The 27852-nt window shown below is 39.0% G+C and overlaps 1 protein-coding gene across 1 annotated transcript in view; it reads right to left on the bottom strand.

Annotated features, from left to right (window-relative positions):
- The window catches only part of GREB1L (GREB1 like retinoic acid receptor coactivator), a gene marked incomplete at its 3' end in the record, with an annotated part of 75341 nt that extends 49642 nt beyond the window's left edge, over positions 1–25699 (bottom strand). The window contains exons 1-5 of the mRNA XM_082293909.1: positions 25594–25699; positions 10407–10566; positions 9935–10132; positions 3054–3230; positions 177–353 (exon numbers count right to left, since the gene is read on the bottom strand). Of these exons, the coding sequence (XP_082150035.1) occupies positions 177–353; positions 3054–3230; positions 9935–10132; positions 10407–10563 (709 nt within the window). The 5' untranslated portion in view covers positions 10564–10566; positions 25594–25699. The remainder of the gene's footprint in view (positions 1–176; positions 354–3053; positions 3231–9934; positions 10133–10406; positions 10567–25593) is intronic.
- Positions 25700–27852: the final 2153 nt, after the last annotated feature.

The following is a 27852-nucleotide window of genomic DNA, read 5'->3' as shown; positions in this document are numbered from 1 at the left end:
ATTATTAAGACTTAAAATTCTTTGGCAAAATCCAGACCTGAGCGAAATCAGTGAGAATTTTTCCTTCAAGCAGTTGCTTTTGAATGCATACATTTTCAACAGCAACTTTCAATTTTTCATTCAACATCACCCCTAGTAGCATAAAACATCCCTAATTGAATGGGCACCTTTATTACCTTTCCAGCAAATAAGGGGTCCCTTTGACAGTACACCTTGGGAGCTTCTTACTAGGTAGTACTTTAAGTGCTTCTGCTTCTTTGGCTGAGTGGTTAATTTCAGGTTGATATGATTGGAAAACTCTGTGAAGTACCGAAATCCTCTTTCTCCACAGCCTATACAATTCCCAGAAAATCCTGGAAGGATGAAGCAGAAGATAAACAAACAGATTAAATGTCTTGTACTATCTGCTAGGAATAAGGCCATCTAAACCTACCTGCACACCCAAGTTCCAAGCAACTGGAGGCCTCCAGACAGCCAGCCTCTGCAGGCACAGCACATGTGTGTCAGTCTTAGCTCTTCTGAAACTCCTCCATCTCTCTGGGGCATACAGACTTATGCCAAAATCCTACCACCAATTTTTCCCTCTACACAGCGCAGAGAAGAATAACTACTTGGGAGGGGGAGAACTATGTTGCCACGCTAGGAAATTTCCATGAGGAAAAAAAAAAAGCTATTTTTTCTACATTAAAAAAACATGAGTTCCAAACTGCAGACATCTCTCTCAAAACAGTGGCTAATCCATCAGAGCGACTCCATATGACTGAAATTAACTGTAAAATCAAATAAATTTTCCCTGAGACTTCTTAAACAAAACACTTTCCAAGTAAGCTGAACCTTACATTTTATTAAAGTGTTGAAAGCAATCGTTTGATGTCAAGATTTGCATGGCAAAATTAGGAGTGTTTCAAAATAGTTAAAAAACCCTACAGCCTCTCATGAAAGTTACAAATTTAGGAACAAAGGCAGAAGACTGCTTCTCTGCAACATTTCCAACAAGCTTTCAAAGAAAGGCGCGAAACTTTGAGTTGAAGTCTGGAGAACAGGGTCCAGACTAAGAATTATAAGCAGCCTTGATTACCAGTGCCATTCACAGCTATGTTAATGGGAATCTGGCATAATGATGGCACCAGTCTAACATTTCATAGAACAAAGCACAAGACACGTTCTGAAATGGGTCTGTCTTAAAATCTTTGTTGTTTAAATCAGTCCTCTATTATCTAATGCTGAACAATTAAGCTCCCCTCGTTCACTTGCCATTCCACTCATCTCTGAATTGCTTTCAACCTTTAATGAAAAAATATTCTCTCTGGAATATCAATAATGATTTATAAAAGTGCTAGCAGGTTAATACCTAGTGGAAATGCTTTCGTTTGTTTGGGTTTTTTTCCATTTACTAATCAGTTCAAGATCTGTAAGAGAATCGATATTTCATTCTTGCTACTATCATTATTTCCCACAATGACAAACACCTTGGAGAATGCTGGTTCCGACATTCACCTGTCAGCCAAATTAATAGGTTTATGACAAAGATATTCAGTGTTTTTAACAAAATGCCTTATCCATAAAACCCTTATTAATTAGGCCACTGTTTTTAGCCTTTCTGTGCCTCATTGTCAGCTTGGACAAGCATGCCAAGAAGCAAATTTCTTCATCCTGTTTGCTCTGCTTCTCCTGGGACTGAATCATTCTTTCCTTTCTCCCTTGCAGCCCACAGGACCTACCAACGTATCTCCACAGTTTTCAGAAACAGTCACCAGGGTCTCACAGAGCTACTGAGTCAGTTCTTTGCTCATAGGTGCCAGGTACAGAAGCCTTGAGGCCCTTCAATACATCAGCAATGCCAGAGATGTGAGTCACTGGGCTCATTATCAAATGAGACCAGAGATGATAGATGGATACAGAGCTGGGAATGTGGGGGAGGCTTACCAACAAAGACAAGTAGTACCACACTTAATCAGGTTTAAACACCATCTGCCTGTCTATCAGATAGTTCTTCCTGATCACCTCCTGACACTTCCCCTGCTTAGCAGGGGAGAAGCTCCTCTGAATCCTGAAGTGTCCACCAGAGTACCCCGTTATCCCACATCCCCAGCTGTACCCAGCGAGGGCACATCACACCACAGCCCCTATCTAACTCAGGTCAGTGGCATTTCTGCCTCAGGCCCAAAGGTTTACAGTGTGTAGTAGCATATCAAATGGATTCAATGGAGAGATAACATTAAAGCACAAAACAAAGCTGTTTCCAATTGTTGCACAAAATATTCCTGGTCTGGACCAGAATTCAAGCAGTGCAGTTAAATCAGGGTATTTATCCTTTGTTGTAATTTCTTTCCTGTTGAAAGGTCTTTCTGAATATATCCTAGGCAGAACAATGACAGGACGGAGAAATGAAAGAGTAAATTCAAAACAGGCTAAAGGAGCCAAAGTACATTAAATTACTTTTACTAGCTTGTTAAAATGTGTACCAGTTGTGACCCAGGCAGGAAATCTAGGTGCACATATGCCTGTCTTAAATTACCAAGAGATATTGCTGTATTAAAATTTTAAACTTCATAAATGTAACAGATTAGGACATAAAGGCGGGGGGAGGGAAGTGTCCCTATGTATTGGGTTTTGGGAAGCAAATTCCTCCCAGAACTTCTGCTGAGAGCAATGACCTTGGTGAAGCCAAGGCCAGAATTCATCCCTTAATCCACCAAAAAATAGACAGTTCATTTTCAATACTCGCACGAGCATATTTCTTCTTAAATGAAAATGCTCTAAGCTCGAGCACAGATAAAGAGTATATGGATAGTTCACATTTAGAATGCCAGGGCTGCAATTGACTTCTGCCCACACAGAAATCCACAAGATTCAATTGTGGTTAATTGTGGAATCAGGGACTTGTTTTAAAATGGGCTTTTAAGGCAGGTCCATCTATAGATTTGATTTGATTATATCAGTCCTCTCCTCAACATATTTCTAATAGAAGGTTATTAGCTGAAATGACATTAGATAATTTTCAACTGGCTTTTTTCCCTCTGAATTATTATAAAGGAAAAAAGATCTCTTACCTAAAAGTGCATTTTTTCCATGATCATCTGGCAAAAACCGCTTGTCAACAGCGCAGACTAGAATGTGCTCAGGAAGGTTGGGAGATTTGGCTCCTACTAAGAGGAAGCCTGCTGGGATATCAATTTGCTCCATGCACAGAGACACTAACCGTAAATCCTTGCCTGCTTGACAAAAACCTACAAAACAAAGCAAAGCAAATGATAACTCTTCAAAAGAATTCATTTAATTTTCCTCGTTTTATCAGTTACGAAAGCAAATGGGGCTTCACAACTTGATGCTGTAACTGAAGTTTTAATATATCCTTTTTAAGGGAAATGGAGGAAGTTGAGATAGCATCTCATCAGAACCACTAGCTGAGGGTTTCAGAAACAATAGATAACATTATTTTAAATATGCTGAACATATACAGGCACAGAAGAAATTTAAGTGTCCAAACACTAGACATCAAATGGCTCCAAAACTCAATTTTTTCAAAAAAGAACCAAAATAAGAGGGTAAGCTTGGGATTTAATAACAGAAAACAGGTCTCAAAACACGCCAAAGCTTATTTTTTCTTTCCCAAACTAAAGTTTACAGTTTTTTCAACAGAAGCAATTTTGTCTTTGTTGCTTGTAAAAGGCTAGCATTGATATATAAACACTATTAAATAAAAAAAAATAATGATAAAAAATGATGACTGAAGTTTAGTACTGGCTACTAAAAATTATTTTATTGCATTAAAATAATTAAATATCTAAATTTTAAATTCTCTACACATTTTAGGAATTCCAGCAAATAAATAATTCACTAGCTTTAGATATGTGAATCATGTTTTCTTGAAGTCTCCAGTTGAGTCTCTTGAAGTCTCAGTGGACTGCATAACGTTCAAGTTTTCAATTAAGTTTTTTTCCCCACTCAAATACACATATGCACACAAAATAAGGACATAACATTTGTTCATGGGCTTCTAATCAATGTAGGGCTAAAGCAGCAAAAGTGGGCAAAAATGGGGACCTGAGAGAGTTTCTGCTGTTCTATGTCCTGCAGTGAGCAAGTAGCAGGCTGGGTCACACAGAAAGCATAGCAAGGCAACCCAGAGCAGTGTCCAGGCTAAATAAACAATAAATAAAGAAAATCATAATCACAAGAAACAAGATTACAGTTAAAAAAAAAGAGCCTGTCGAACTAATTTTGAAATTACTTTAACAGCCATTAAGACTTCAGCTATCAATACCTATTGCTTACACTTAATTTAAAATATTATTCATGTAGTCCTTAATTGTCACAGAAATTTTAAGGAAGAAGAAAAAATCCTGGAGAAACACACTGTCTAAGCATCTGGGAACACAATGTGACCACAGCTTGACCAATTGCCACCTCAGCCATTATAGATACGTATGCCTGTGCTCTTAGCTCCTGTGCCAAAACCTATAGCAACTTCAGCAAAAACTATGGAAGTTAATGTGTTCTGGCTTTATCTCAGAACTGTACCAGGCACAGAGCCTGTGCAAAGTGGAATGCACAGAATCAGCTTGCATGAATTTCCTGACAAGCAGCAGCTTGCTGAAAACAGGGTCCAATACAGGTGCAGTCTTGTGCCTACACCCACAATTTGTTGAACCAGTTCTTGGTTGAATGGTTTCTTTAGTTCTTCAATCAGCTCAGTCCTAGCAGCAGCTCATAGAAAGCTAGCTTGGATTCACCCCTCACACACAGCTTTTTCCAGGCAATGAATTAAAATGAAGTACCTAAAGCTTTCATGTATGAATCAGTGGATTATATCAATAACTTACCAACAAAAACTTACATATGTTTTAGGGGGAAAGTATTAAACCTGCATATTTAAAGCACGATTAGTTATTTCCTGATTAGGTGCCATTTGATTTTAATGTTAAATTCTTCTTAAAGCATGTTCGTTAAAAACATATTGATCCTAGTCAAATAGAAAACTAGGTACCAGGCTAAGTATTATCTAGATTTTTTGATGTAATTTAGAAAGAAACTGTCACAGATAAACACAGATACATTCAAAATAAAATTTGCTTATTCAAATGTTTATGCCACTTGGGTATTATACCCTGAGTTTTCAAAACTGACCTGAAATACTTAGGCATTCAGTGAAATCTGAGTAGCTGACATGCTCAGAAAATATCACTTCACATCTAGATTTAAAATAGAAAAATTACCCACTGCTGACAATGTGGGCAAACAGGAAATCTGTAGATAAGGATTTTGAAACAGCAAGTGCAGTAAGATTTCAACACTTGTGCTTTTACACAATTAGCTTCTAGCCATCTCTACCTAAAAATGTCCAGGAAATGCCCAGAAGCACAAATGGTGACCAACAGGAGGCTTTTGAAGGAATTGTTAGCAGTAGAAATACTAGCACAAGCAAGCTGGTCAATGTTGTTGCGTGTCAGTACAGACTTGCTTTCCAAAGGAGCACAAAACACTGAGAACAGTGAATATTACACGAGAAGCTTCGAGCCCCTTGGAGCACTTGAGGGTTTTGATGTCCCAGTAAAGTGAAGCAATGCTCCACAACATCCCAGGTGAAAGCAAAGACTCAGCTTTACCCAGGCTAGGAGCAAAACAACTTCAGCTACACTTGGAGCAGCTGTGTGTCACCATTCTGCACCAGTCCCTAGGGGAGAAGCTACACGAGAACCCTAAGAAACAACATCTTTACAAGTTTACAAGCATAACTCGGTGACAGCCTGCTATCATGGGAACAGCAGCATCTTACCTGAGAGGCTGTGGATCTAAATATACTTAAAATTTCCCACCATTTAGGATATGTAGGACTGGACTGCAGAAATGCTGCATCCTGCCTAATCTCCAAACAGTACCTAAGATTTACCTCCAGTATCATCTCTTACTTATACAGTGCTCTCAGACCCCTTGCACGCTCCCTCTTCTCCCTCCTTGCACAATCTCCTTTGGCATCCTCCTCTGCTTTGGCTGGCGACATCTCTGGATCAGAGAGGTATGCAAGTGTAGACTGGCTGACCAGCACATGCCTCTGTAATGTTCAGCCTGTGAGAGAGCTATAATTACTCTGCTGCCCCAGGGGACTTAAATTTGGGGACACTGATGTCATCCAACCAGCTCCTGAACTTCACAAATCTTGCTGAAATTCACTACCTTCATCATCTCTACCCCTCTGCCAGCAATGGCAGAAAGCAGCTACCAGCTCAGAGCTCACAGGCAACTGCATAAACCTCATTTTCTAAGGTGGTGAGACAAGAAACAGGGCTGATACCAAACGGTTTCCTCTGGCTCCCCTTCTGCAGAGGGAAAGGGATCCAGATGGGTGGGCAGTGAGAGAGGCAGCACAGACAGACAGACCCTCAGAGCCTCCATGAGCTTTTCTCTTGCTTACTCAAGAGCTGCCACAGGAGAAGCAGGGAGGGCTGCAGAGTTTGGCCAGGTACAGCTGGAACTAACTTACTCCATCAGGAGATATGGAGAGTATGCAAATCTGCTTCTGTGCAGTAAAAGGTTTGAATTTTCCTTCAAAGACATGCAGATGGTATACCTCAAGAGCCTTTCATTATCCTTCTTTCTCTTGACTTTTAGGGCTGAAAAGTACTCTTTTAAGTTTCTGCTGCTTTTTGAAACTGAATGAGGAAATTCCACCCAAAACACATTGATTTGGAAGCAAGTAACTGACTGCGGGGAGATGAAGGGGAATTAACTCTCTCTGTTACATTGTCTTTTTATAGCTAGCAAGCACCACAGAGACCCCAACTTTATTTTCTTTTCTGTTTTGCATTATTTTGCATTGGTAGTTAATTATCTGGTAGAAATAATAATTTCCACACTAGGAAAGACAAGACATAATGTCTCAGTACTAGCTGAACTTGTGCTGTCAATGTCCAAGACTTAAAACATTTAAAATCCATTTACATTTCATAGCTATTCACTTCTAATTGTGCTGGCACCTACATTTCTATGTTAAACGGCAGTAACACATTTCTTCTAAAGAAGAAAGAATGGCACCTTAATTTACTTGTGTACCTTTTATGAAAATCTAAGTACCAAGAGGAGAAAACACGAGTCAGTAAACCAAACCAACTTCTCTTTGTGAAATCCCTTACCAACATGCAATTAGAAAAAGCAAAAGCCCAAAGTTAAACTGCTGAACTACTAAAAAAAAACCAGAACCAGCATCTTCTCACCGGATCTCAGCTTTGTTTCAAAGAAGGAATAGGCACTTATATTTCAATTAAGGATTTGCAAATAGCAGGAGCACTTACCAAAAATCAAAATATTAACAGCTTTTACAGACATTATCTGCATTTCTTTGAGAGAAAATTGACTAGTTTTTGCTTCTGAGAAACACATTTGCATTCTCCAAAACCACTTCATTGAAAGTAACCCAGTCCCATCTTCCTGAAAACGTATCCCCACATCTCTCAACAACTAGAAGTGCCAGAATCTTCTTAAAAAAGCAATTTTTATCTATCCTCCCTTTCCCCAACATAACAAGACACAGTTTCCATGGGGGGTGCCAGGCCCTTGTTGGAGTGTAATAAATGGGGTATTTGCATAAGGAATTAGCTCCCAAGAATTACATATGAATTAGGGGTCACTGTCACTTGCTATTGTAACCTCACAGTAACTGATCAGGTGTTAAGTACCTGCTTACCTAATTGCTTCTGAAACTACCTTGGCCTTTCTTTAAGCATCACGTAAATTGAGGATTTGCTAACAAAAGAAAGGTGATATTATTGTGTTTCCCACAGGTCGCATAAAATGTTATTCCACAAATTAGAAACAGCCTCTTTTAAAGCTGCAGCAAGCAAGCGGTTCAGAACAGCTTCTTGCTAATGCAAGAATTTTGTTGCCTATTTGAGGTGCCTGTATGAAGACAAAGAATTGAATTCAGGAAAAGCACACAGCACAAATACCTTAAAGGGAAAAAGATTTCATCCCATCTGATCCAAAAGGAGGGAAACAGGTTTTACAGCAAGAGGAGCTATAAACTGCAGGTTCTAGTACCAACGTTTTGCTCTTGGATAAGCAATTGAATACGTGCTTAATTTAAAGTATCCAAACACAGTGAGTTCGAATAGTCTATCAGTATTCTTTAACATCTTCATAATGTTATTTACCTTTGCAATTAAATAACTAAGATAAGGGATGTAAACAATGGTAGTGATCATGTCTTACATCTCTGGAAGGCATATTCATGAGATGAAAGATGAGCTATCAGATTAATATCTTGCTGAGATATGGTCTGCAGTGTGAATGTTTGGGAACCAGGGCATTTTAAACAATTACGTAAAACTGTCCTAACAGATCACCAAAAGTATTTGGAAAAAAGTCTGTTTTCCTTTCCTTTTCCAGATACAAAAACATTGCTCTCTTAAATCAGCTCCTTGAGAACACTGAAGAGCAAGGCAGATTTTGTAAACTCAGAATGATAAACTTAAAAATGAGTAATGAACAACCCTAAAATTCTGCAGATATAACACACAAAACTTTCTTCTAGAGTCCTTTGATCACAAAAGACTTAGAGATAAAAATCAAAACACAGACCTGCCCCGGAAGGTCTAATTTTTCCAGGACATACTAAAAAGTTTAATATTACACATACATATAATATGTGAAGTGAAAAAGTTAGTGCTCCTGCTTCCCACAGGAGATTTTGCAGACTTTATTGATACTTGTCCTCAACTGAGAACACTTTCCTAGAAATACATCGTTTTATACTTTCTCCTTCTCTCCTCCTTCAAATTTACTAGCCTTCAAAGAATAGAAAACACCCTTCTGTGTGAATATAAAATTCTCCAAGCAACATTCCCCAGCTTCTTACAGCAGCCAGCCAGCCCTTCTGTTCTTTGTGCTACAGGGCAGCAGTGTTACAGAGGGTAAACATGCTCGGATAAGCTGCATTTGGAAGTGGAAAAGGCAAAGATGACAACACATGCCACTAAACGCCCCCGGAAAATGTCAAAGAATTACCAGCTATTGGTACTTACTTCTATCACTTCATATAACCAGACACTTCAGTAAGGTTCGAAACCATTTTATAAATTACAGCTTTTGATGAACTGTGCACAAGGATTCAGGGGGGATATTGAATAAAATGTCAAGAAGGGCATTTGGACCTGGTGGGAACAGTTTCTTATTTACAGGTGTCTGAAGTTGGCAGGGAGATGTTTTTACAAGAAGCACATCCAATAAATACAAGTAGATCTTCCTTTTTTGAGGCAGTTAAACCTTCAGAATAGAACAATTATGGGATAAGATGAACCAATCACACCAATTTTTCTTTGGACAAGTAGGTACATGCATAATGACATGGCCCTTTCTTTAACACATTTAAACCCCAAAAAATATAGTATTGTCAACAATTTTGCTCATCTTGAGCAACAACAAATCAGGACAGCTCAGGGTAAGGAAGCGATGGCCAGCAGGCACATGGGGAAGACAAAACAGACAAGCTTCCACTACCAACCTCTTATCACCTCAGCAGCAGAAAGTACACTAAGTGTCCTCTCCATTTTCTTTCTCCAAACTCTTCCTTCTGCCCATGCAACTAAATCCAGCTTTGCCAATGTTTCCAAGAACAGCCTAGGGATAGACTGAGAACCAGCCATATTGCTGCCAACTCAGGTAACCTCTTTGAGGACGACAAATCAATGACAACCACAGACAAAAAGAGGCTTTCAGAAACGAATTAAGTGCCACAGCCAGTCCTTGACACTGTTTTCCAGTGATACACGAAACTTTATGTCCTCAAACAAGTCCTTCTAATATGTATTTTGTCAGATTTAAGGCTTTGACTACAAACTTTTCAGATCTTCTAGCTCAAGAATTTCTAACTGTAGAGAGTGCACATTATCATTAGAATCAGTTGTGACGGTCCTACAGCAAAAAAAAGGATACCAACCATCAGTAGTGCAAGACCCTTCTGGGGCAGGTTTTTGCGAGTATGGGATTGGTGGACTACTCGAATCTGACAGGTCTTCATCCTCCTCTTCATCTTCCATTTCATTAACAGTTTGGTTGGTAGAAAAGTCGAGGTTTCCATTTTGTGAATAGCGATGTACTAACTCTTTATCCAACTCTTCTACCTTTGGCTTCACATCTGAAGGATAAAAATAGAAAAAATAATAGAAGATAGTAAAAATTAAAATAACTTAGAAAATTAAACTTTTCAACAGTATCTCCTTTTAAAACAACAACACATATCTCCTTTTAAAATAACCAGCATGTCATTCTTTCCCCTTAACAATGCCCAACATTCAGATTTTGTCACACAATGAACTGCTGTGCAGTTTTTGTGCTTTTCTTAATGAAACACACCCCACCCTTTTCACACACAGAAAAACAAGTGAAATGTGCCATACTTTCATGGTTACCTTCCGGCAAGAAAGGAGGCTGGTCAGGATCCAGGTACAGCTGTGAGAAGATTGGCCGTGGGACAACGCTGCTGCATCTCAGAGAAGCTTCTATGGAGTTATGGAGAGCTTCTTCGAAACGGGCAGATTTTAGTTGCCCTGCATATGAATTCCCCATGATCTAGAAACAGAAAGGAAACAGCTGATAAGGGGATGGGAGAGTGCATGCACAGAGAATTTACAAATGAAGACAGAGGTCTTATTATCATCCATGAGAGTGATATAAAGTTAGCAAGAAAATATGCTACGGAAACAACACCTCTAACTAACATTTAGTAACAGTGTGGCCATGGAAGGTTTTAAAATGACATGTTGATGTCTCTCTCTCAGTCTGGCAGACTGTATTCTTCTGTTCCACTAAGCTTTTAGCACATTTCCAGCACACTGCTCTGTGTCTTCCGCATACCTGACCTCTCAACAGCCTCAAGAACCTGCCTGGTATAAAAAAGTTAATGGGGGGTAGATAAAATCATTATTATTTGGGTTTTTTAGGATATTCAGAGTATAATACAGAAGGTATGTGACAAAACCCCAAATTTTAAAAAATCAAGTTGGGCTTCATCCGTTTTTGTCAAAGAGTGTGTTTACATGATTTTTTACTTGTCAGTATGCCATTATTTGGAGAGAAACTGTACACAAAGACATCCAGTAACTTGATTTTTTGCTCTTGCTCATATTAACTGAAATTATGTGGAAGGTCAGTTTCTCTGTCTTTTCAGAAATTTCACCTCCTGTCTTCAATGTAACAGTATGATTTACATGTAATCCGTCCATTAAAGAATCTAAACATACTCTTACAACAAAAGATATAAATAATAAAAGAGAAATAAATAACTTCTAAACCATATGCAGCAAATGCAGTGAAATGTCTTTATTTGAAATTATGCTTTACACTTGTATGGTGATAACAATCATTTAAATCTCTGCTTTAACAATTAATATCTCTGTTTATATCAATGATAATTTCTGAACTTAATTAAATATTCAAGCACAAACAGACGTGTAGATCGTTTCTTCCCCTTGGATGGCATTACACAGCCCATAGACTGTTATATTTGTGCACTCAGCACTAGGATATGGACTCTCAAACATAAACATTTAGCAACAGGGTGGCCATGGAAGGTTTTAAAATGATATAAGGGAGACTCACTGAAATATGAAATTTTCCACTTTGCTAGATCATTATACCAAATGACATTTGTTCCAAAGAAACACCAATCTAACATTTTCCAATATTCAGAATACAAGACTGCACTTTTGGAGAAGTTGATTTCCACAGAGAAAAGTTTTCCCCAGTTAAACCAATAGATAGAAAAGTATAAAAACTTGTAACATTATCTTTTTACTTCCCCTCACTAGATGTCACCTAGCCCTACAAACAGGAAGACACTTTGGCCAAGAAGATACGCTGGCATTTTCAAAACCTACAGTTCCACTCCTGCTTTATCACTGGGTTGCTCAAGGTCCTCAGGGCCACCTGTTAAAGGGCAATAATCACAACAGCTGCTTCCAGCAATGTTTGAGGTCTGCTGGTGTAGACAAATATCTAAGAGCTAATTATTACTACACTACTGGATACATGGTGTGAAACAAATCAAATTACTCACCTCTAACCTGGGAGAGAGGGTCAGTTCCCTGTTCAGAGACTTCACACAGCTGTGGGAAAATAATTCCCCATCTCTGACTATCAGACTGGCTTTTAATAAATTTTGTGGCAACTACACTTCCCTCCCGCAATCAGAGACAATACCAGATAAAAAACCATTAACATGACAAATTCTGCTATTTCAGCAGTAAAATACTTAAGATAAGTAGGTCCTCTTTTCCTTTCCTTAAGTTTTCATTAAATGTGGAAATGGTAGGGAGTACAAACACACAATTACAAAGTGTGTTAGGGAAAAAGTTACACTGAAGCAGTATTAAGGTGGCAGCACACTAAAGACTGTCAGGTGCCTTTGAAAAAAAAAGAACGGATGAAAATCAGCTAAGTGACAGAAATACTGATTTTACTGAAATCCATAAATATACTTCCATAAATATAAGCAAAAGCATGACAGACTATTATTAAATTTCATACAATAAAATTTAATTTCTCTGCTATTTATGTCAGTTATGATGTGCTTAAGGTAAGAATTCAGGAATGTATTCAAATGAAAAGACTTTAGTTAAAATACCATAACGAAAATGACACAATCTTCATGAATCAGAAAATTTGGAATTCCCACAGCACATCTGCCTGAAGTCTTTTCATTCTCCATGTTTTCTACAGCCTACATGTTGTATATAATCTATGACAACTATTTTAATTTTGATGGGAAGCTATTAATAAAACACAGTATGCACACAGCAAAAGTGCTGGCAAACTAAGGCTATTTGATTTGCTTCCCTGGCATCTATACAAGGAGACTTGCCTGTGCATGGGGATTGTCACGGATTTACCTGAGAAAGCTGGTTAATGTTACCAGAGGATGTTTCTAGTTTGCCAAGAGAAAACAAGATTGTTGGAAATGCCAAGTAAAGCAAAGCTCAGGAAGCACAGCTTGTGTGAGCTCTGGTCCCTGCAGCGTGGAAGCAGAGCAGGAGGAAGGCTTGTCAGGGATGTGCTTGTGCAACATCAGGCAGGCAGAGGTATCAGAGGGCAGAGTGGCTGGGGGTCCTGCTGGGCTGCAGCAGAGGAAGCTGGGAGCCCTGGAGAACAGCATGGGGCAGCTGATTTCCTAACACTGCCTGAGGCCATTAGGGCAGCTGGGCCTCATCTGGAGTTCAACAGAGCAGGGGAGGGGAGAGCAGGGGCCTTTCCTTCTGCAGGGAGAGGAGGTGGCAAGACCCTCCTGCATTGAGCTACTGCCCAGATCAGGTTATGCCATCTTGATCCATCCTTCCCAAAAGCCAGGAGCACCAATTCAAGGTAGTAACTCCTCAGTGTTTCTGCATTTGATTCTACCCCTAAGTGCCTGGTGCAATTAGGAAGTGGTTAATTTTTCTCAGGGTAAAAGGGAGGCAGCCCCCAGCAAGCACACCTCAGCAGCAGCAGAGGAGACAGCAAAATGTGCTTTAAATGGGCTCAGATGTGCTGAGAGGGCTTGAGGAGGTAGCAGAGCCTGGAGGAAAAATAAATTGATGGAATTTAAAGGGAGGTAAAAAAAAAAAAAAAAAAGAGGAAAAACAATTTCTCTTATTAAGACATGTATCTGCCATATCTGCACTTAAATGTGACCAAAGCCAATGATTTAACATGACTAAATTAATGTTCATTGTTAAAAAAGTTACCCAAATAATATGTCTATCCAATATTCCTATATGAGGTCATTTGGTAAAAATAAAACAAACCAACCAACCCCTCTTACTATAGTGAAATTAAGACAAGGTTTTCTTAAAATTCTGCCCATCTGATGCATCAGTGAGCTCGGAAGGATGTGGGAAAGACATTCCATTCTTGAGTTCATTTGAGTCGATCTGACACAGTGACTGAGAGAAAACTGAGCTGGACTTGACTCAGGAGCTCCTCCCCGATCTCACAAACCTGGTTTTATGCTGCCAACACTGGCACATCGGGGTTCACCCTCGTGTCCATTGTCCCACATCCAGCAACACTGCACGGAACTCTGCTGGAGCTCACCTGTGTGCACCTAGAGGTTTCTAATGGGCAGGAGGTTTGATGTGAAGGTAAATAATTATTTCCATATCCACATGCACACTAATTGTAGCTAGCTCAGCACAGAGCTGCTCAGATTCCCAGCAGTGAGCAATCTGCATATCTCTAATTCATTATTCCAGCCCTCAGCTTTCCTTTTACCTGCACCACCCGATGGATACCAGTGTAATTCTTAAGTTGCCTACTTCTCTTGACAGCCTTTTGAGGTCTGTTTTGGATTGAACCCTACAGAAAGTTATTATGTGCAAAGGGTATATGTCTTTAGCTGCTATACCTTTTCCTTCCCCACCACCCTACCAAGGAAGGAGGTTCAATTTGTCAACAGTCATTCTAAGGCTTCCCCTCTACCTCAATAACTTTCCTGCTGTACACAGACAAATTTTATTTAATTTCCTTAAAACTTACTGTGGGGCTTAGAAGACATTATCAGAATTGAATCATTTCAAAATTAAATCTGAAAGAAACCATGAAATAATAGGGGAATTTCCTAAAATTTAGATTACTTGCATCTCCAGGTGCTATCACTCTCAGCATTCTCTGAAAAGATTCAGGTACTAAGGCACCACCACACATCTCCATTGCTGCTGTGCTTCCTCAAAGCAAGTTTCCTAAACCCACTTCAAGTCTTCTTTGCAGTGGCCCATCACTGAACTAGAAGATTAACCACGAGGTTTGCTGGAGTGAGAACTGCCTTACAGCAGAGCTGGAAGGAGGCTCTCACATTTCAATCTGTCTCCTTACAAAGACACATGAACAAGGCAATTGTGAAATTCCTCTAACCTGACCACAGGTAAAGGAGGATTATTGCCATAGCTTTTAATAAAACAATTAATGGGCATTCATTTTGGAAAGCAAAACTACAATTACCATGAGCTTCTATCAAAGCAGACAGAAATGGAAATAACAAATGCAAAATTTAGAGAGGATTGATTTTAACACTGCATCACTTAACTGTGTGGTGAAGGACTCAGGGAAATTCTAATCACTCTTTCAAACCCAGAAGCTAAACTTACAAGAAAACCTTGTCAATTCAAGCAAATAATCTTGTTCCATGTGGTCACCCAGGTTTCAAAAGATCTCTGCAGAAACATGACATGGGATGTTTGAAAAGAACCAGAGCCTAGGTCCAGCAGTGTGCAAGTACAGTAAAAACTACCCACTTTTAGTTAGGAAAAAAGGTGACTATGCTCCTTTACATTGAAAAAAAGAAAAAAAAGTCACTTCTGAAAAGTGGATTGTTACTCAATAACTCTTGGGAGCCAGAACTGCACATTGAGTTGAAGGCTCTGCTAGTAAAAATATAATCAGATCATTCAGTACACCAGATACCACATATTTGGCCTCCAGGTGGGTCATGACCCCAGAGACTTTAAAGGAGAGGAACCGAACTGGAGGATGAGGGAGGGGGTGAGTGTTGTTGTTATGGCTTAAAGCAATTTCACAATTACCTGATAGCGAATGATGAATCTGATGCAAACACCCTCCATTAAGTCAGCTCTATCAAGGCCTTACTTTGTGTTTAACCTAATAATGTAATTGTGTTCTCCAAAACACATAATCTGGCTTCTGATCTGGCCTAACCCCACAGAAAACCGTCTCTTCAAAGGAAAAGAAAGCAAGTTCCTCCACAAAGGCATTGCCAGGCCCAGCACAGCTTCTGTATCTCAAAGGGTTATCTCAGGCAAAGAGAGACCAGGCATCTATTTATGCTGCAGAACAACTGAACCGGTTGTTTCAGGTACAGCTAGTGGTTTTGATTGTTTACATCATTCTTAGTCATGTTCTGTGAGTATTATTTTTTCCCATTAGAGCACCACTAGGATCTATGAACATGCATACAGCAGAAAGGATGTCAATTAATAATGGCAATAACAAAAATAAACACTAATTGAAAGTGCAGTCTTCAAAGTCAAAAGTCTATACACAGTATCAACCATAGCATTCAGTGGGGAAGACTTACGAGTGACTCAAAACAAGACTGTAAGGTGGAGTAGAAGCCTTACTTCATAAACACTCTAAGATCCCTTTTTTCCCCCCTCACAGTCTTTTCAACATCTTGAGACTCTCACCCTGTTTTGTCTTCACTAGGGATATTCAAACTCAACTGCAAAAGAGCTTACAATCTTATGTAGCAAGTGACAACTCATTCACAACACCTTTCAAGAAAAATGAATTAGTTTGGATTTACCTTATTTACAGTGAAGTTTCCTCTCATCTTTTTCATTTTATTTTGAAGAAAATATTGTTTGCATCCAATACCATTTAGAGTCTCATCTTTCAGTCTAATGTTGCCACTACATTGTAATGTGTAAAAGTAATGGGAAAGATCAAGAACACTTTTTTTTTTCCTGACAAGGTTCTTTCTCTTATTGCTCAATTATTGGTATCTGTACTTGGAGTATTGCCTAAGATTATCTGGGATTTGGACAATTCCTTGGACAGAGACAGAAAAATGCATACACTACAGAGCCACATGCAGGATGGTGGAACAGGGCAGCTGTTTCCCCACAACACCAAACAGAAAGCAAATCACAAGTGGTCTTAATATGGAGGCTGCTATGCCCTTACTTCTCCATCCCTTCCACCCCAAGACTATTCCTACAGTCCTCAGGAACAGCTCATAAAAACAATGAATATACTAAAGGTAAAAGTAACACCTGGATGCAGGATGCTGTTACTAAGTTGAACTTACATGCCTGAAGCTACCAACTTCAAATCACCCCCAAATGCTGCAAAAATTAAGCCTGAATTGCATTTTCAGAAATTTGGTGACCTGGGAGTTTTCAGCTTCACAGAATAAACCAGCAGTGATGTAACACTGAGGCTGGCAAAGGAAAACCACCAAGAAATAGCAAGTGAAACACCGTATCTTTTACCTAAAGTTTGAAATGCCTCTTCAGCCCTTTTAAACGGTGTTATCCACTGAGCTGTACACACAAAGAGCAGTTTATGACCACAATCAAACACAGAATACACTGAGAGGCACAATGGTGCAGAAGTCCCTGCAAGCTGAGCTCAAGTCAAGTTTTACAAAATGGCAGCTCAGCACTTTTCAGTTACAAGTTCAGCACTTGTGTTTATTGCCTAACACTACACATTTTCCTTCATCTTTCAAATGTTCTGACAATACTTTCCCAGAATCTTTAGATGCAATCTTTTTCTAAGCCTGAAGTTCTAAACCACTATTTTACAGTTAAGTCTTTGCAGTTGGAATCAAGCTATGTAAACCCAACAACAGTCAGTTCTTCTTATTCCCCAACGATAGTGGAAGTCATTTTGCAAGATTTCTGCACATGAAGCTTTGTGACAACAACTGTACAGGCCTTGCATTGACTTTACTTTTCTCCAGGTTACGGCTCTCACACAGGAAAAAAAATGCTGCATTCTAGAGAGGTTAAACTCTTAAAACACAGTGAGAGAAAAATTGGTGCAGACAGCGCACCAACACATTCCTCTAGTGAGGACTGAGGTGATTTAAGATTAAGCATGTTCCAAGCTTCATTTGATGCCATTTCCTCAGAAAACAGATGCAATAAGCAGATGAAGGAAAACATAAAAGCTTTCATGAGTTAGTTATGTTGATTTAGCCTACTCTAACTGCAAAGCTTTTGGAGTCTTTTCAAATGAAGTTATGAAATGAGCAGATAAGTTACTGTGAAGGTTTTGTAGGGTTTTCTAAATAAATTTGTAGAAGATGGAGCAAATCCTTTCATGCTGTGGGAATCTTTCACAGCATACATGGGAAAAGGAACATTACTGTGCACCCTTAACAGAAGGGATACACTTCTCTTTCAATAGAAAAGCTTCAGGTAGGGAAAAAAAAACGGTTATCAACCCACAAACATTGCTTTTGGTTTTGAAATTTTGGTATTGTTAAAAGACTTCATTATTTTAAAGGGAGTATATACTCACACAGTCATTCAGGGATGGCACAAATAAAACACTAAGGAGCACTTTTGAAAACCTCAGCCTGCTTCCTTAGAACATGCATGCTCATACATAGCTCTCCCCACTTATGCTTTCTGTCCTAAATCAATAGGAATATTAACCACGTTATTAATGCCAGCGCAGTACAACGAAATCAGCAACGATGCTTAATCCTAGCTGTAAGATCAAGGTATATTTTTGCTGCAAAATTTTGATTTTGCATTTAGTTGCAGACATAATTACAATTTACTCTTCTAAGCACCTGAAATGTTCGCACGGGCAGGCAGTTATGTGTTTGAATCACCTCTGTGCCCAGCAAGATCATGGAGCAGATCCTCCTGGAAACTATGCTAAGGCACATGGACAATATGGAGGTTACTGGTGACAGCCAACACGGCTTCACTAAGGATAAATCATGCCGAAAATTTGGTAATCTTCTACAATGGGATTAGAGTGGTGGGAAGGGATCCCGTGTGGAGAGACCTCACAGGCTTGAGAGGTGGTCCCATGAAAACTGCATGAAGGTCCCAACCTGGGTTGGGACAACCCCAGGCATAAATACAGGCTGGATGGAGAATGGATTGAGAGCAGCCCTGAGGAGAAGGACTTGGGGATATTGGTTGCCAAGAAGAATAATGTGACCCAGCAATGTGCACTTGCAGCCCAGAAGGCCAACTGCATCCTGAGCTCCATCCAAAGCAGCGTGGTCAGCAGGCCAAGGGAGGGGATTCTCTACTCTGCTCTGGTGAGACCCCACCTGGAGTGCTGCATCCAGCTCTGGGGTCTCCATCACACTGAGAATGATGTAAACCTGCTGGAGCAGGTCCAGAGGAGAGCCATGAGTTTGATTACAGGGCTGGAGCACCTCTTCTGTGAGAAAAGGCTGTGAGAGTTGAGGCTGTTCAGCCTGGAGAAGAGAGAGCTCCAGGCAGACCTCCAGTGCCTAGAAAAAAGCTGGAGAGGGACTTTGGACAAGAGCATGGAATGATAGAACAAGGGAAAATGGCTTTAAACTGAAAGAAGATAGATTTACATTAGGTATTAGGAAGAAATTCTTCACTGTGAGAGTGGTGAGGCACCGGGGTTGGAACTAGACGGTCTTGAAGGTCCCTTCCAGCTCAACCCATTCTATGATTCTATGGATTCATTCAGCTACCACTCTTAATAACACAGCAGATAAAATTAATTTAGTATATGAGCAATTAACAAACTAAGCACAAATTTGTTCCCCAAATAATGAATTCAAAATCAGTAACTGTTCCCAAAGCCAATATATTTTAATTGAAACTTTGTTATTTTTATATACTTTTCATATACATAAGTGTTCAGCCACTCACTGACAACACATATTCTGTTAATACACAGATCTTATTGTAAATTAGCTAACAACGGTATTTAGTAATTACTGATTAAAATGAACTATTCAGAAGCATCAGAGACATAAAATCTATTTATGTAGTTTACAATAATCTATGAAGTAAACTATCTTCTCAGATGCACCAGTTAATTTAAAGCTTTGTTTCTCATGAAGATTTAACGTTCATTTCAATAGAACATTGTCTAATATTCCACCATTTAAAAAAATTAATTTCCGTAACTGGGAAGCTCAGTGAATGGTCTTTCTAAATAAACACAAGTCTGTGTTTGTCATCAATATTAATGCTGGTAATTATCACTTACTGCTGACTTTTATGAATTATGGGTTTTTTGGGGCTTTTTTCCCAGTTGCTTCTATCCTGAGATATTGGAAGGGAAAGTCACCAATGTTTCAAAAGAGCCATATAATGCCATAAAAAGAAGCAATCACAATGGCATCTCAGCTGGCATTGCTTGTGAAAATGAAAGGGATGGTGATCCATCAAGCATTTTAGGACTGGGCACTTGGAAGCTAAGCACTTCACCTACTATCCCAGGCATACTTTGAATGTCTTCTCAATTAAGTTTGTGACCAACGCTTCAATACAACTGGACTAACAAAGACCATCATATAAGGCTAAAGAGATTGAAGTAATTTCCAACCACTGAGTTTGCTCAACTTGTGTTTCATTTTTTTCCTGCAAATTTTCTCTACACCAGTTCTCCTGATCTGCTTTCAGAACTCAGTACTGTAAGAACATGTTCACCTGCCTGGTATTGCCTTCAATAGAACTATGGAGTAGGACTCTGCATCATGGCTTAGCAAACCCTGTATGTAAATTATTGTAAATCCTTAGGCCACTAGGCTGCAAAATTTTAAGTTTTAAACATCACAGCTTAAACCGTTTATTTATTGTAGGCAGAAGGTACTACTTGTATAGGAACTTATGCTCGACATTTTTAAAGACTGCTCACCAAGATGACATTACTTGATAAGAAAACAGAAAAAAATTTCACTACTAAGATACAGAAAATAGAAGCTAAAATGTAATCCATTCTGACACATCTCAACCTCAGATTGTACAGCATGAGCATTAAAAAGAAAATCCTTGATAAAGATCATTTCAGATACATATAACTACAATAAAAGTATTTTTCTCCATGTTTCTTTCTTTTTTTTAAAGTTTTCTCATGGGAAAGTGATGTTAAATAAGGGAGGCAAAGATATTTTTATTGCCAAGCAACATAAACGAATTGCTATTCATTTTGCAGAGACATTAGTGGTTCTGAAAGTTCTCAGTTCTCGAAACACATACGAACTGACACTAATAAAAATAAAACTTTCTGAATAATAGGCATAATGGCAGTACAGATTACATTGGCTCTTAAAACTTTCCAAACAAAGATGACCCAATTCTTCACAAATATCCACTTAATATTTTCTTTTTCCACAGTATTCATCTTATCTGATGAATTCTGGTTTCTGACAGCTGCAACACGCTAAAAATAAAGCACTGGAGTAACATTTTGTTGACTTCAACCTTTCCATTGTTGCAAGCAAACTTCTCCCCCCTAAAGTTGGCTGAGCTGGAGATGTACCATGGCACTTCTTCAAATATGCAACTTGAAAGTAATTTCAGGGTTACCAATTAAAAAAAAAGTCTCTGCAGCCAGAACCTGCCTATGACTCTACAGAGGATAACACCCTGCATCCAAGTGACTCACACATGGCATTTCCCCCTTCTCCTTCACCCGTAAAGTGCATAATTCTGCCAAAAGCACCATCAAGTTTTGTTCCTCTCCATTGCCAGAAAGATTATTAAATGAACCCTTAATACAGATTTCTACATTAAAAAAAAATCAAATCAAGAAGAAATAAACTCAGCCTTAAGTAATTAAACTAGCCTTCACTAATGCACTTGGAGAGAAGGTCAGGTAAGTTGTTGGTTCCTCACATCCTCTGAAAAGGACTGTTTTTCTCTCTAGATCCCCGTCTGGAAACAGGCAAGCCTGAACAAGAGTCCTCCTTTGTTTTACAAGCTTAGTCATCCCTAAAAAGGAATCAGCAAAGGTGAAAATGAGCCCCTCTCCTTTCACAGAGGGTTGTGTCAAAATGTTTGTCAAGTTCCCTCAGAGCTCATACCTGCACAGCTCTTCCGAAAGTACCATTTTCAAATAAGTCAAAATGATCATGTGTCTGCTCTTTTGAACTCAAAACATGTTTTAGAAAGGAGCAAACAAGATTTTTCTTACCTAAAGCCCCCATGTTGGCACTAGATAGAGAGGCATATCTAACACTTCTGCAGTCACTTTTAGCCCATGATGCAGAGACAAGAAAAAACCAACACAGCAAACCCAGCTGTTTTCATGGCCATTTCTATGCAAAAAACAATGCACTGAATGGATAAGAAAACCCTCTATTGGGTCAAAACCATAAAAATCAGCTTAAGTCCACAAGTAATGTCAATTTAATATCATTCAGACACTTTTTGCAACTTCCCTGCTGCTGGGAAACTGTCCAAATTTCTCATAGATAATTTTAGTGGAAATGAACTTCCAAGTGCTGAGTGCTTTGTAGAGTTCTTCCTTTTCCTTTTCTGCAACATGTTTGTCATGTGTCAAAGCTGACTCTGCTTTCTCCCCTCCCCAGAACACCACAAATTCTTCTGTAAAATAAACAAAGTTCTGTTCAGAATCTCTGAAATTACCAGAGGCTACCCTGATCAAAGCTGCACATCTCTGTTGGTCCATCTGTAATATCCCTGATTTTAGATAGGATGAAAGTTGCAAGAAATGGGCAATCAACAGAACACCACTTGAACACCATATCCAAGGATATAGCTAAAAAAAGAAGAGTCTTCACATCCACGCTACCTTTTCTAGAAACTTAGGAATCTCAAAAGTTATTTGTGGGATAAATGTCCACAAATGACATTTTTATAATGCCATTTAGATCTAAAGAAAAAACCCATCTTTATCTTTACTCAAAACAGAAATCCAAAAAAATCAAATCGCATACTACTAACACTTAATAGGAGAAGGAAACAATTCTCCATTTCTAATGCTTGTATTTTTCTGTGATGCAACTCATCAGCCACTATGATAAACTGAGGGGGGGATGGAGGGAGGGCTATATCTTGCAGGCAGAAAAAAATGATAATAAAATATTTGACTTGTTGGAGACATTAGTTGCGCTTCTCTACTTTTCTCCCCAAAATCTTAATGATGTTTACAGGCTGGAATTAATTTACCTGCAACATAAACATGCTAGCACAGGCAATCTTGATTCCTAAAGCTCCTATTATGGTTTAACGAGTCAACAACAAAGAAAATTCACAGGTTCTATGCATTCTTGATGGTATGCATATAAAACATCCTGACACTCAAGAAACCAGTGCTCAAAATATTTTTCTGTGACTGGTGCCACAGTAGAATCTAAATACTATGCATAAAATTCTCACTGTGGGCTAAAACCCACTTCAAAAAAAAATCAAAACCCCAAATACCTGATAAATAATCAGTTTATAGATACAGAACAAATTTCTCCAGTGGATGAGGAAAAAAAAATATAATAACACATCTAAACCTATTTTATATACTCTGAGTAGTTAAATTCTGAAGTTACAAACAAAATTAAGCATTACAGCTCAAATATGTACTCCTCTAAGCAGTTTAATTATACACATACAGCACTTAATTCCATATAGATAGATATGTAAAACGTGATAGTTATTGTCTTTAGGGATAAAGCTGAAAATAGACTCAGACATCTCATTGAATTCCTACAGCAAAAGCCAGGCCAATCTCATTGATAAATAAATCACTTAATCCTTTCTTCATTTGCCATTACCCTATTGCAAAAGCATGAAGCTGAAGCCTAGAAAGTCAAAGCTAAGGCCTGACCTTCCATCTCTATCCTATCTGGCTGCTCCCTTGTGTACCCCTCAAACACATGCCATCATTTCCTGATGAGTTTAGAAGGGGTTATCAGGAGAATTTCAGAACATGTGTCAGTTTTGTGGCAACCTGAATGCTATACAAACATCTTCTGTGTTTAATAGGCAATTTGTATTTAGTAGGTTTATCCATTCCCAACTTTTATTTGTTTAAAGGTGCCTTAACCTTGACATAAATCAATGCTAAGCACCTGTAAGGAGGACTTCTGAAGAGTTTAAAAATTAAACTCTACAAAGAGCAATATTTTGCAAGCAGGTTTCTTTTAAAAATAAGCCAAACCAACTTGTCAACTTCTTTGCTCACGTTTTCCTCCCCTTGAAAATTATGCAGTTTATTCTTTTCCACTCTTCTTATGGAGTTCTTCTGAAGATCACCAGGCTAGTCAGTACAAAAACGCCACCACTGCTGGCTCCCAAGTGCGTTTTTCTTCCTAATACAACCATGAGTGTTTGTGTAAGACAGTAGGGCCAACGAGTCAGAGGCCCCAGGTCATGCCTTGCAGCAACCCCCCCTTCCAAAGGAAAACAAAAAGCACTGAACCTTTTCTGCCACATGCCCAGTCCTTCCCCCATCACCTCTGTGGTGAAGACAGCCATTATTACATTTCCTTTTGGGTTATTTACAAGGTCTTGGCTCTGACATTGATTTCTTATCTGTTTCTATGACAAATGTTAAGTGTTAATAAGCTGTCCTTTTAAAGAAAGATAATGCTAAACAAATTACAGGAATTAATTACCCCAAACCTATTCTTTATTTTTTTCTCATGAGCATTGAAACAAGAACCGCAAAAATTACTCAAGACCAGAAAAAAAAACCCCACACTTTTTTTCAGCCAATTAGTAAGTGTTACCAGATTAAAGGAAATTACACTTTAAGCCAGGCAGTACCCTGCAAATCTAAAGCAAATTTGTCAGGGAATATAGAATAACCAGGCAGGCACAGCTCCCTAATGAACAGTTTTTTTAAAATATGAGTGAAGATTTATTTTTTACTTTCTCAGCTATTTTGTTCATGGTTTAAATTTTAGGATAAAAGGTGAAAGTTTCTGAAATCTTTTCAGTTACACAACAATTAAAATGATAAACATTTGGGATCCCGAAGTACACTTCTACTCTAACTGTCCTTTCAGACCTGCATTGACTGCACTATAATAGCTGCCAACATTTGGTAAGGATTAGCCTTTCATTTAGACAAAAGCAAGCATTCCTTAGCTAAATCAGCACTTTTTGCCATCAGACTCATAAAACCTTTTCACAACACAGATTTTCAAGAGAATCCTTTAGGGTTTTAGGATGCTGCTCCTTTTACTAAGTAACAAAATACACCCCAGGGTGTCTCATTGACCGCACTCAGCTGTCCTTTGACCTCTGCAATTGTTTAGCCTAACTTCAGGGCCACAGAATCTGCCTTCCCCCCCGCCATCCCCATCAAAAAGGCTAATGTTGCTTCCTCCTAGCACCTGGCGAAGCAAAATCCTAGAGGTTCCCCCCTCTTCCAGATTTATGCCATGTTCCAGATGTTGCCAAAATGTTCCTGCAGGCAGGTTTTGGGAGCCCACAAGCACCACTCAGAACCTGGGCTGTGGCCATGACCCCATTGCTCCGCTCAGGGCTGCCCTTGCCCCAGGGATACAACAGGTCATAAAGCAGGAACAGATCTTCAGCCTTCTGGGTACGCTGGCTATTTAAATGCAACAAGAAACTATGTGAGCCCAATATTGTGTACTGAGGCAAGCCTCCCCCCTCTCAGAAGTCAGGAAAAAAAAAAGACGTGTGAGAATCTCAGTTGGAAGCACAAATCTATCCCAATCATTACAAAGATCTGCATTCTTCTTCCCATTTGTTTTAAACCCTTTGAGAGGACAAATAAACAAACAAACATTCACCCTCCAAGTGCATAAAACATGTATTTAGCTAGTTGCTTAGGTATTTGCAAAGCCTCTAAGTAAAACAGCAGAAGAAAATTGTTACAGCTTCAAAAGAAGTGTCATTAAATAATGAAGTTGACCTCACTGTGGGTATATAAGAAAAAAATGGCAGGACAAATCAGCCCTCCGTTGAAGGCTTTTTGATTATATGAACTGGATTTCACGATTTTTTTTTAAGAACTTGGACATTTTACACACCTGAAGCAAAAATAAAATCATTATTTACAGTCCACACTGCTCCTAAAACGCAGTCAATGGAAATGAAAGCAGAGATGCTGATCACAAACATACAATGTATTGTCTACTAGGAAAGGCAAGTACGGTACCTTCTCAGATTCCTTTTAACCTATTTGAAATGCAGTCATGATTAAAGGATGCAGCTAAGAGTTTGTGAAGCCTTGCTGCAAAGTTGTTTAAAACTCCTTTACACCTGAAAAATAAAAAGGGAGAAAAAAATTAGAATGACTCATGCCGGAATATAGTTTAAAACAAGTCAAAAAACCCTTCCTGTGGAAACCTGGTCTAGGGTGAAAACTGAACTGGGGTGAAAAAAGGAGGGCCAATGACTTTAAAAAGTACATTTTTCTTTAGAGGAATACTTGGTTGAAAGTGCTTGGTTGCTTCTCTATATTCTACCAGAAGTACAAACTTAGAATTTGCACTTTTTTGGCACTGAAGTCACTATATGAAAGATTAAGCATTTATCACATTAATATGATAAAATTAACTGTTGCAGAAACATTTAAAAATATTATAAAATAGAAGCAATTATTTTACTACTGGTTTAAAAAGATAGACTAAATGGATGAGCAGTTATCTACCCTGGAGACCAATGTTCAAAATGAAATCAGAATTAGCTGGTTGCTCTCCTATCCGGGTTTCCATAAAAGTATTGAACTGACAACATTACTAATAGAGATTGCATTTTGTAAGAGAAAATACACCTGAAATACCCCAAGGAATGGCAAAAATGATGTAGCAAGCAAAAGAATAACTCCTAAAATACCTAGGGCTGTATAGAACAGTAATAAACATCAGGAAAAGCTTTAAATTAAGTTATCATTGAGTGGACTTTGACAAGACTTTCTTAGGCAGACAAACTGGTTTGGTTTCTCAATAGCAACAGACCATATTTTGCAAAAGATTTAAAGGAATTTTCCCTGTTGCTCACAAATGGGATTTTAAGGCTTAAAGCTGGGACTACAGGCACAGGCCCGCTGTCAAAACCGGAACGCAGCCGTACACCCAGAATTCAAACTCCAGGTTTTAAAATTAAAGGCCTTAAAGCTTCCTGCCCCCTCACAATTTTAAAAATCAGCCTGTTTAAGAGAGCAGCTGTAACCCTCACCTCTGGCTCAGGGAAGGCTTTGGGCAGGATTGTTGTGTTCTGAAGAAAGGCACTAAACAACTCTATTGCCAGGGACCACCGATGCTGCCCAGCACGGCACATCCCTGCCACGCTGGCAGCGGGCCCGGCACAGATGGACAACAGGGACAACACACGACTCCCGACCAAACTGTAGGGCTCTGCACAGTCTTCAGTGATTGCAGAATGTCAGTAATCCAATTCCAACAGCTCCTGGCTCTGAAATTGCTATTTTTCAGACACGTGCTGAACATTTCACCTGCTAGTAATGACATTTTTGTATTTTCTTCTAATTACACTCAAAGCTAAGACCTTTGGCCCTAGGCCACAGACCTCTATTCAGGCTGCACACATTCTCTTAAAGGCCCTGAGCCTTTGTTGTCACTCTCGGTCTTTCATCTATTATTTACATCCATTGAGAAGAGAGATACTCCACCATTTGTGAAGCTTTAAAGCTTCTAATCATCTTAATTTCTTCGCCTTTCAACCAGTGCTTCCCCTTATGGACCAATGCCAACAGTGTGACAAAATAATTTTTCAAGCCAAGATCCTCCTGGACCCTTCCCAAACCTTGACACACACTGGGCTGTAAGTGCCTTTTGTCCTTTGCCGGCTGCTTTTGCAAACACAGACCTTTGCTCAGCTTGGGGGTGGGGGGTATGGATCTGCTTGTCAGTGCATTCAAGGGAGTTTTCTTGGGGTTTATGTTTTTGCACCACTTTCTCTGTGTTAAAAAGTCTAACTCAATTAGTCCAGCTAAATCAGAGATGCTTTAGAGAACCTTACCTCTTTTAAAAATACTAAGTACCTTCTGAAATACCACCAACTATGCATTTTTAGTTTACACTTTTTTTCCAAAAGCTAAACTGCTGCTACGCTGCTTTGGCTTTTATACTGGTACGTGTCCACTCAGAACCGACAGATTATCACGCAATACTTAAGACACACAAAATATCATTAATATTTCCTGATTACTGGCAGCATGAATTTGCCCTAACCTTATAACACAACGTGACAAAAAAAATTTTTTTCATCTTATGTTCAGGTCATCTCTTTTTTATCCTCTCTTATTTGCAAATGAAGTAGGAAACAAATAAATAGCATTTTTGCCAAGATGCAGAAGATCTCTTCAGAATTCATCAGCCACCAATCTTCATTTCCAAGACCTGTGAGATCTGCTAACACGATCCACATCTTGACTCTTTCTTCCACTATGGCT

Source organism: Coloeus monedula, assembly GCF_965178545.1.
Source record: "Coloeus monedula genome assembly, chromosome: 1".
Lineage (NCBI taxonomy): Eukaryota > Metazoa > Chordata > Aves > Passeriformes > Corvidae > Coloeus > Coloeus monedula.
The sequence above is the reverse complement of the archived record's forward strand: the minus strand, read 5'-3'. Positions and strand labels throughout refer to the sequence as shown.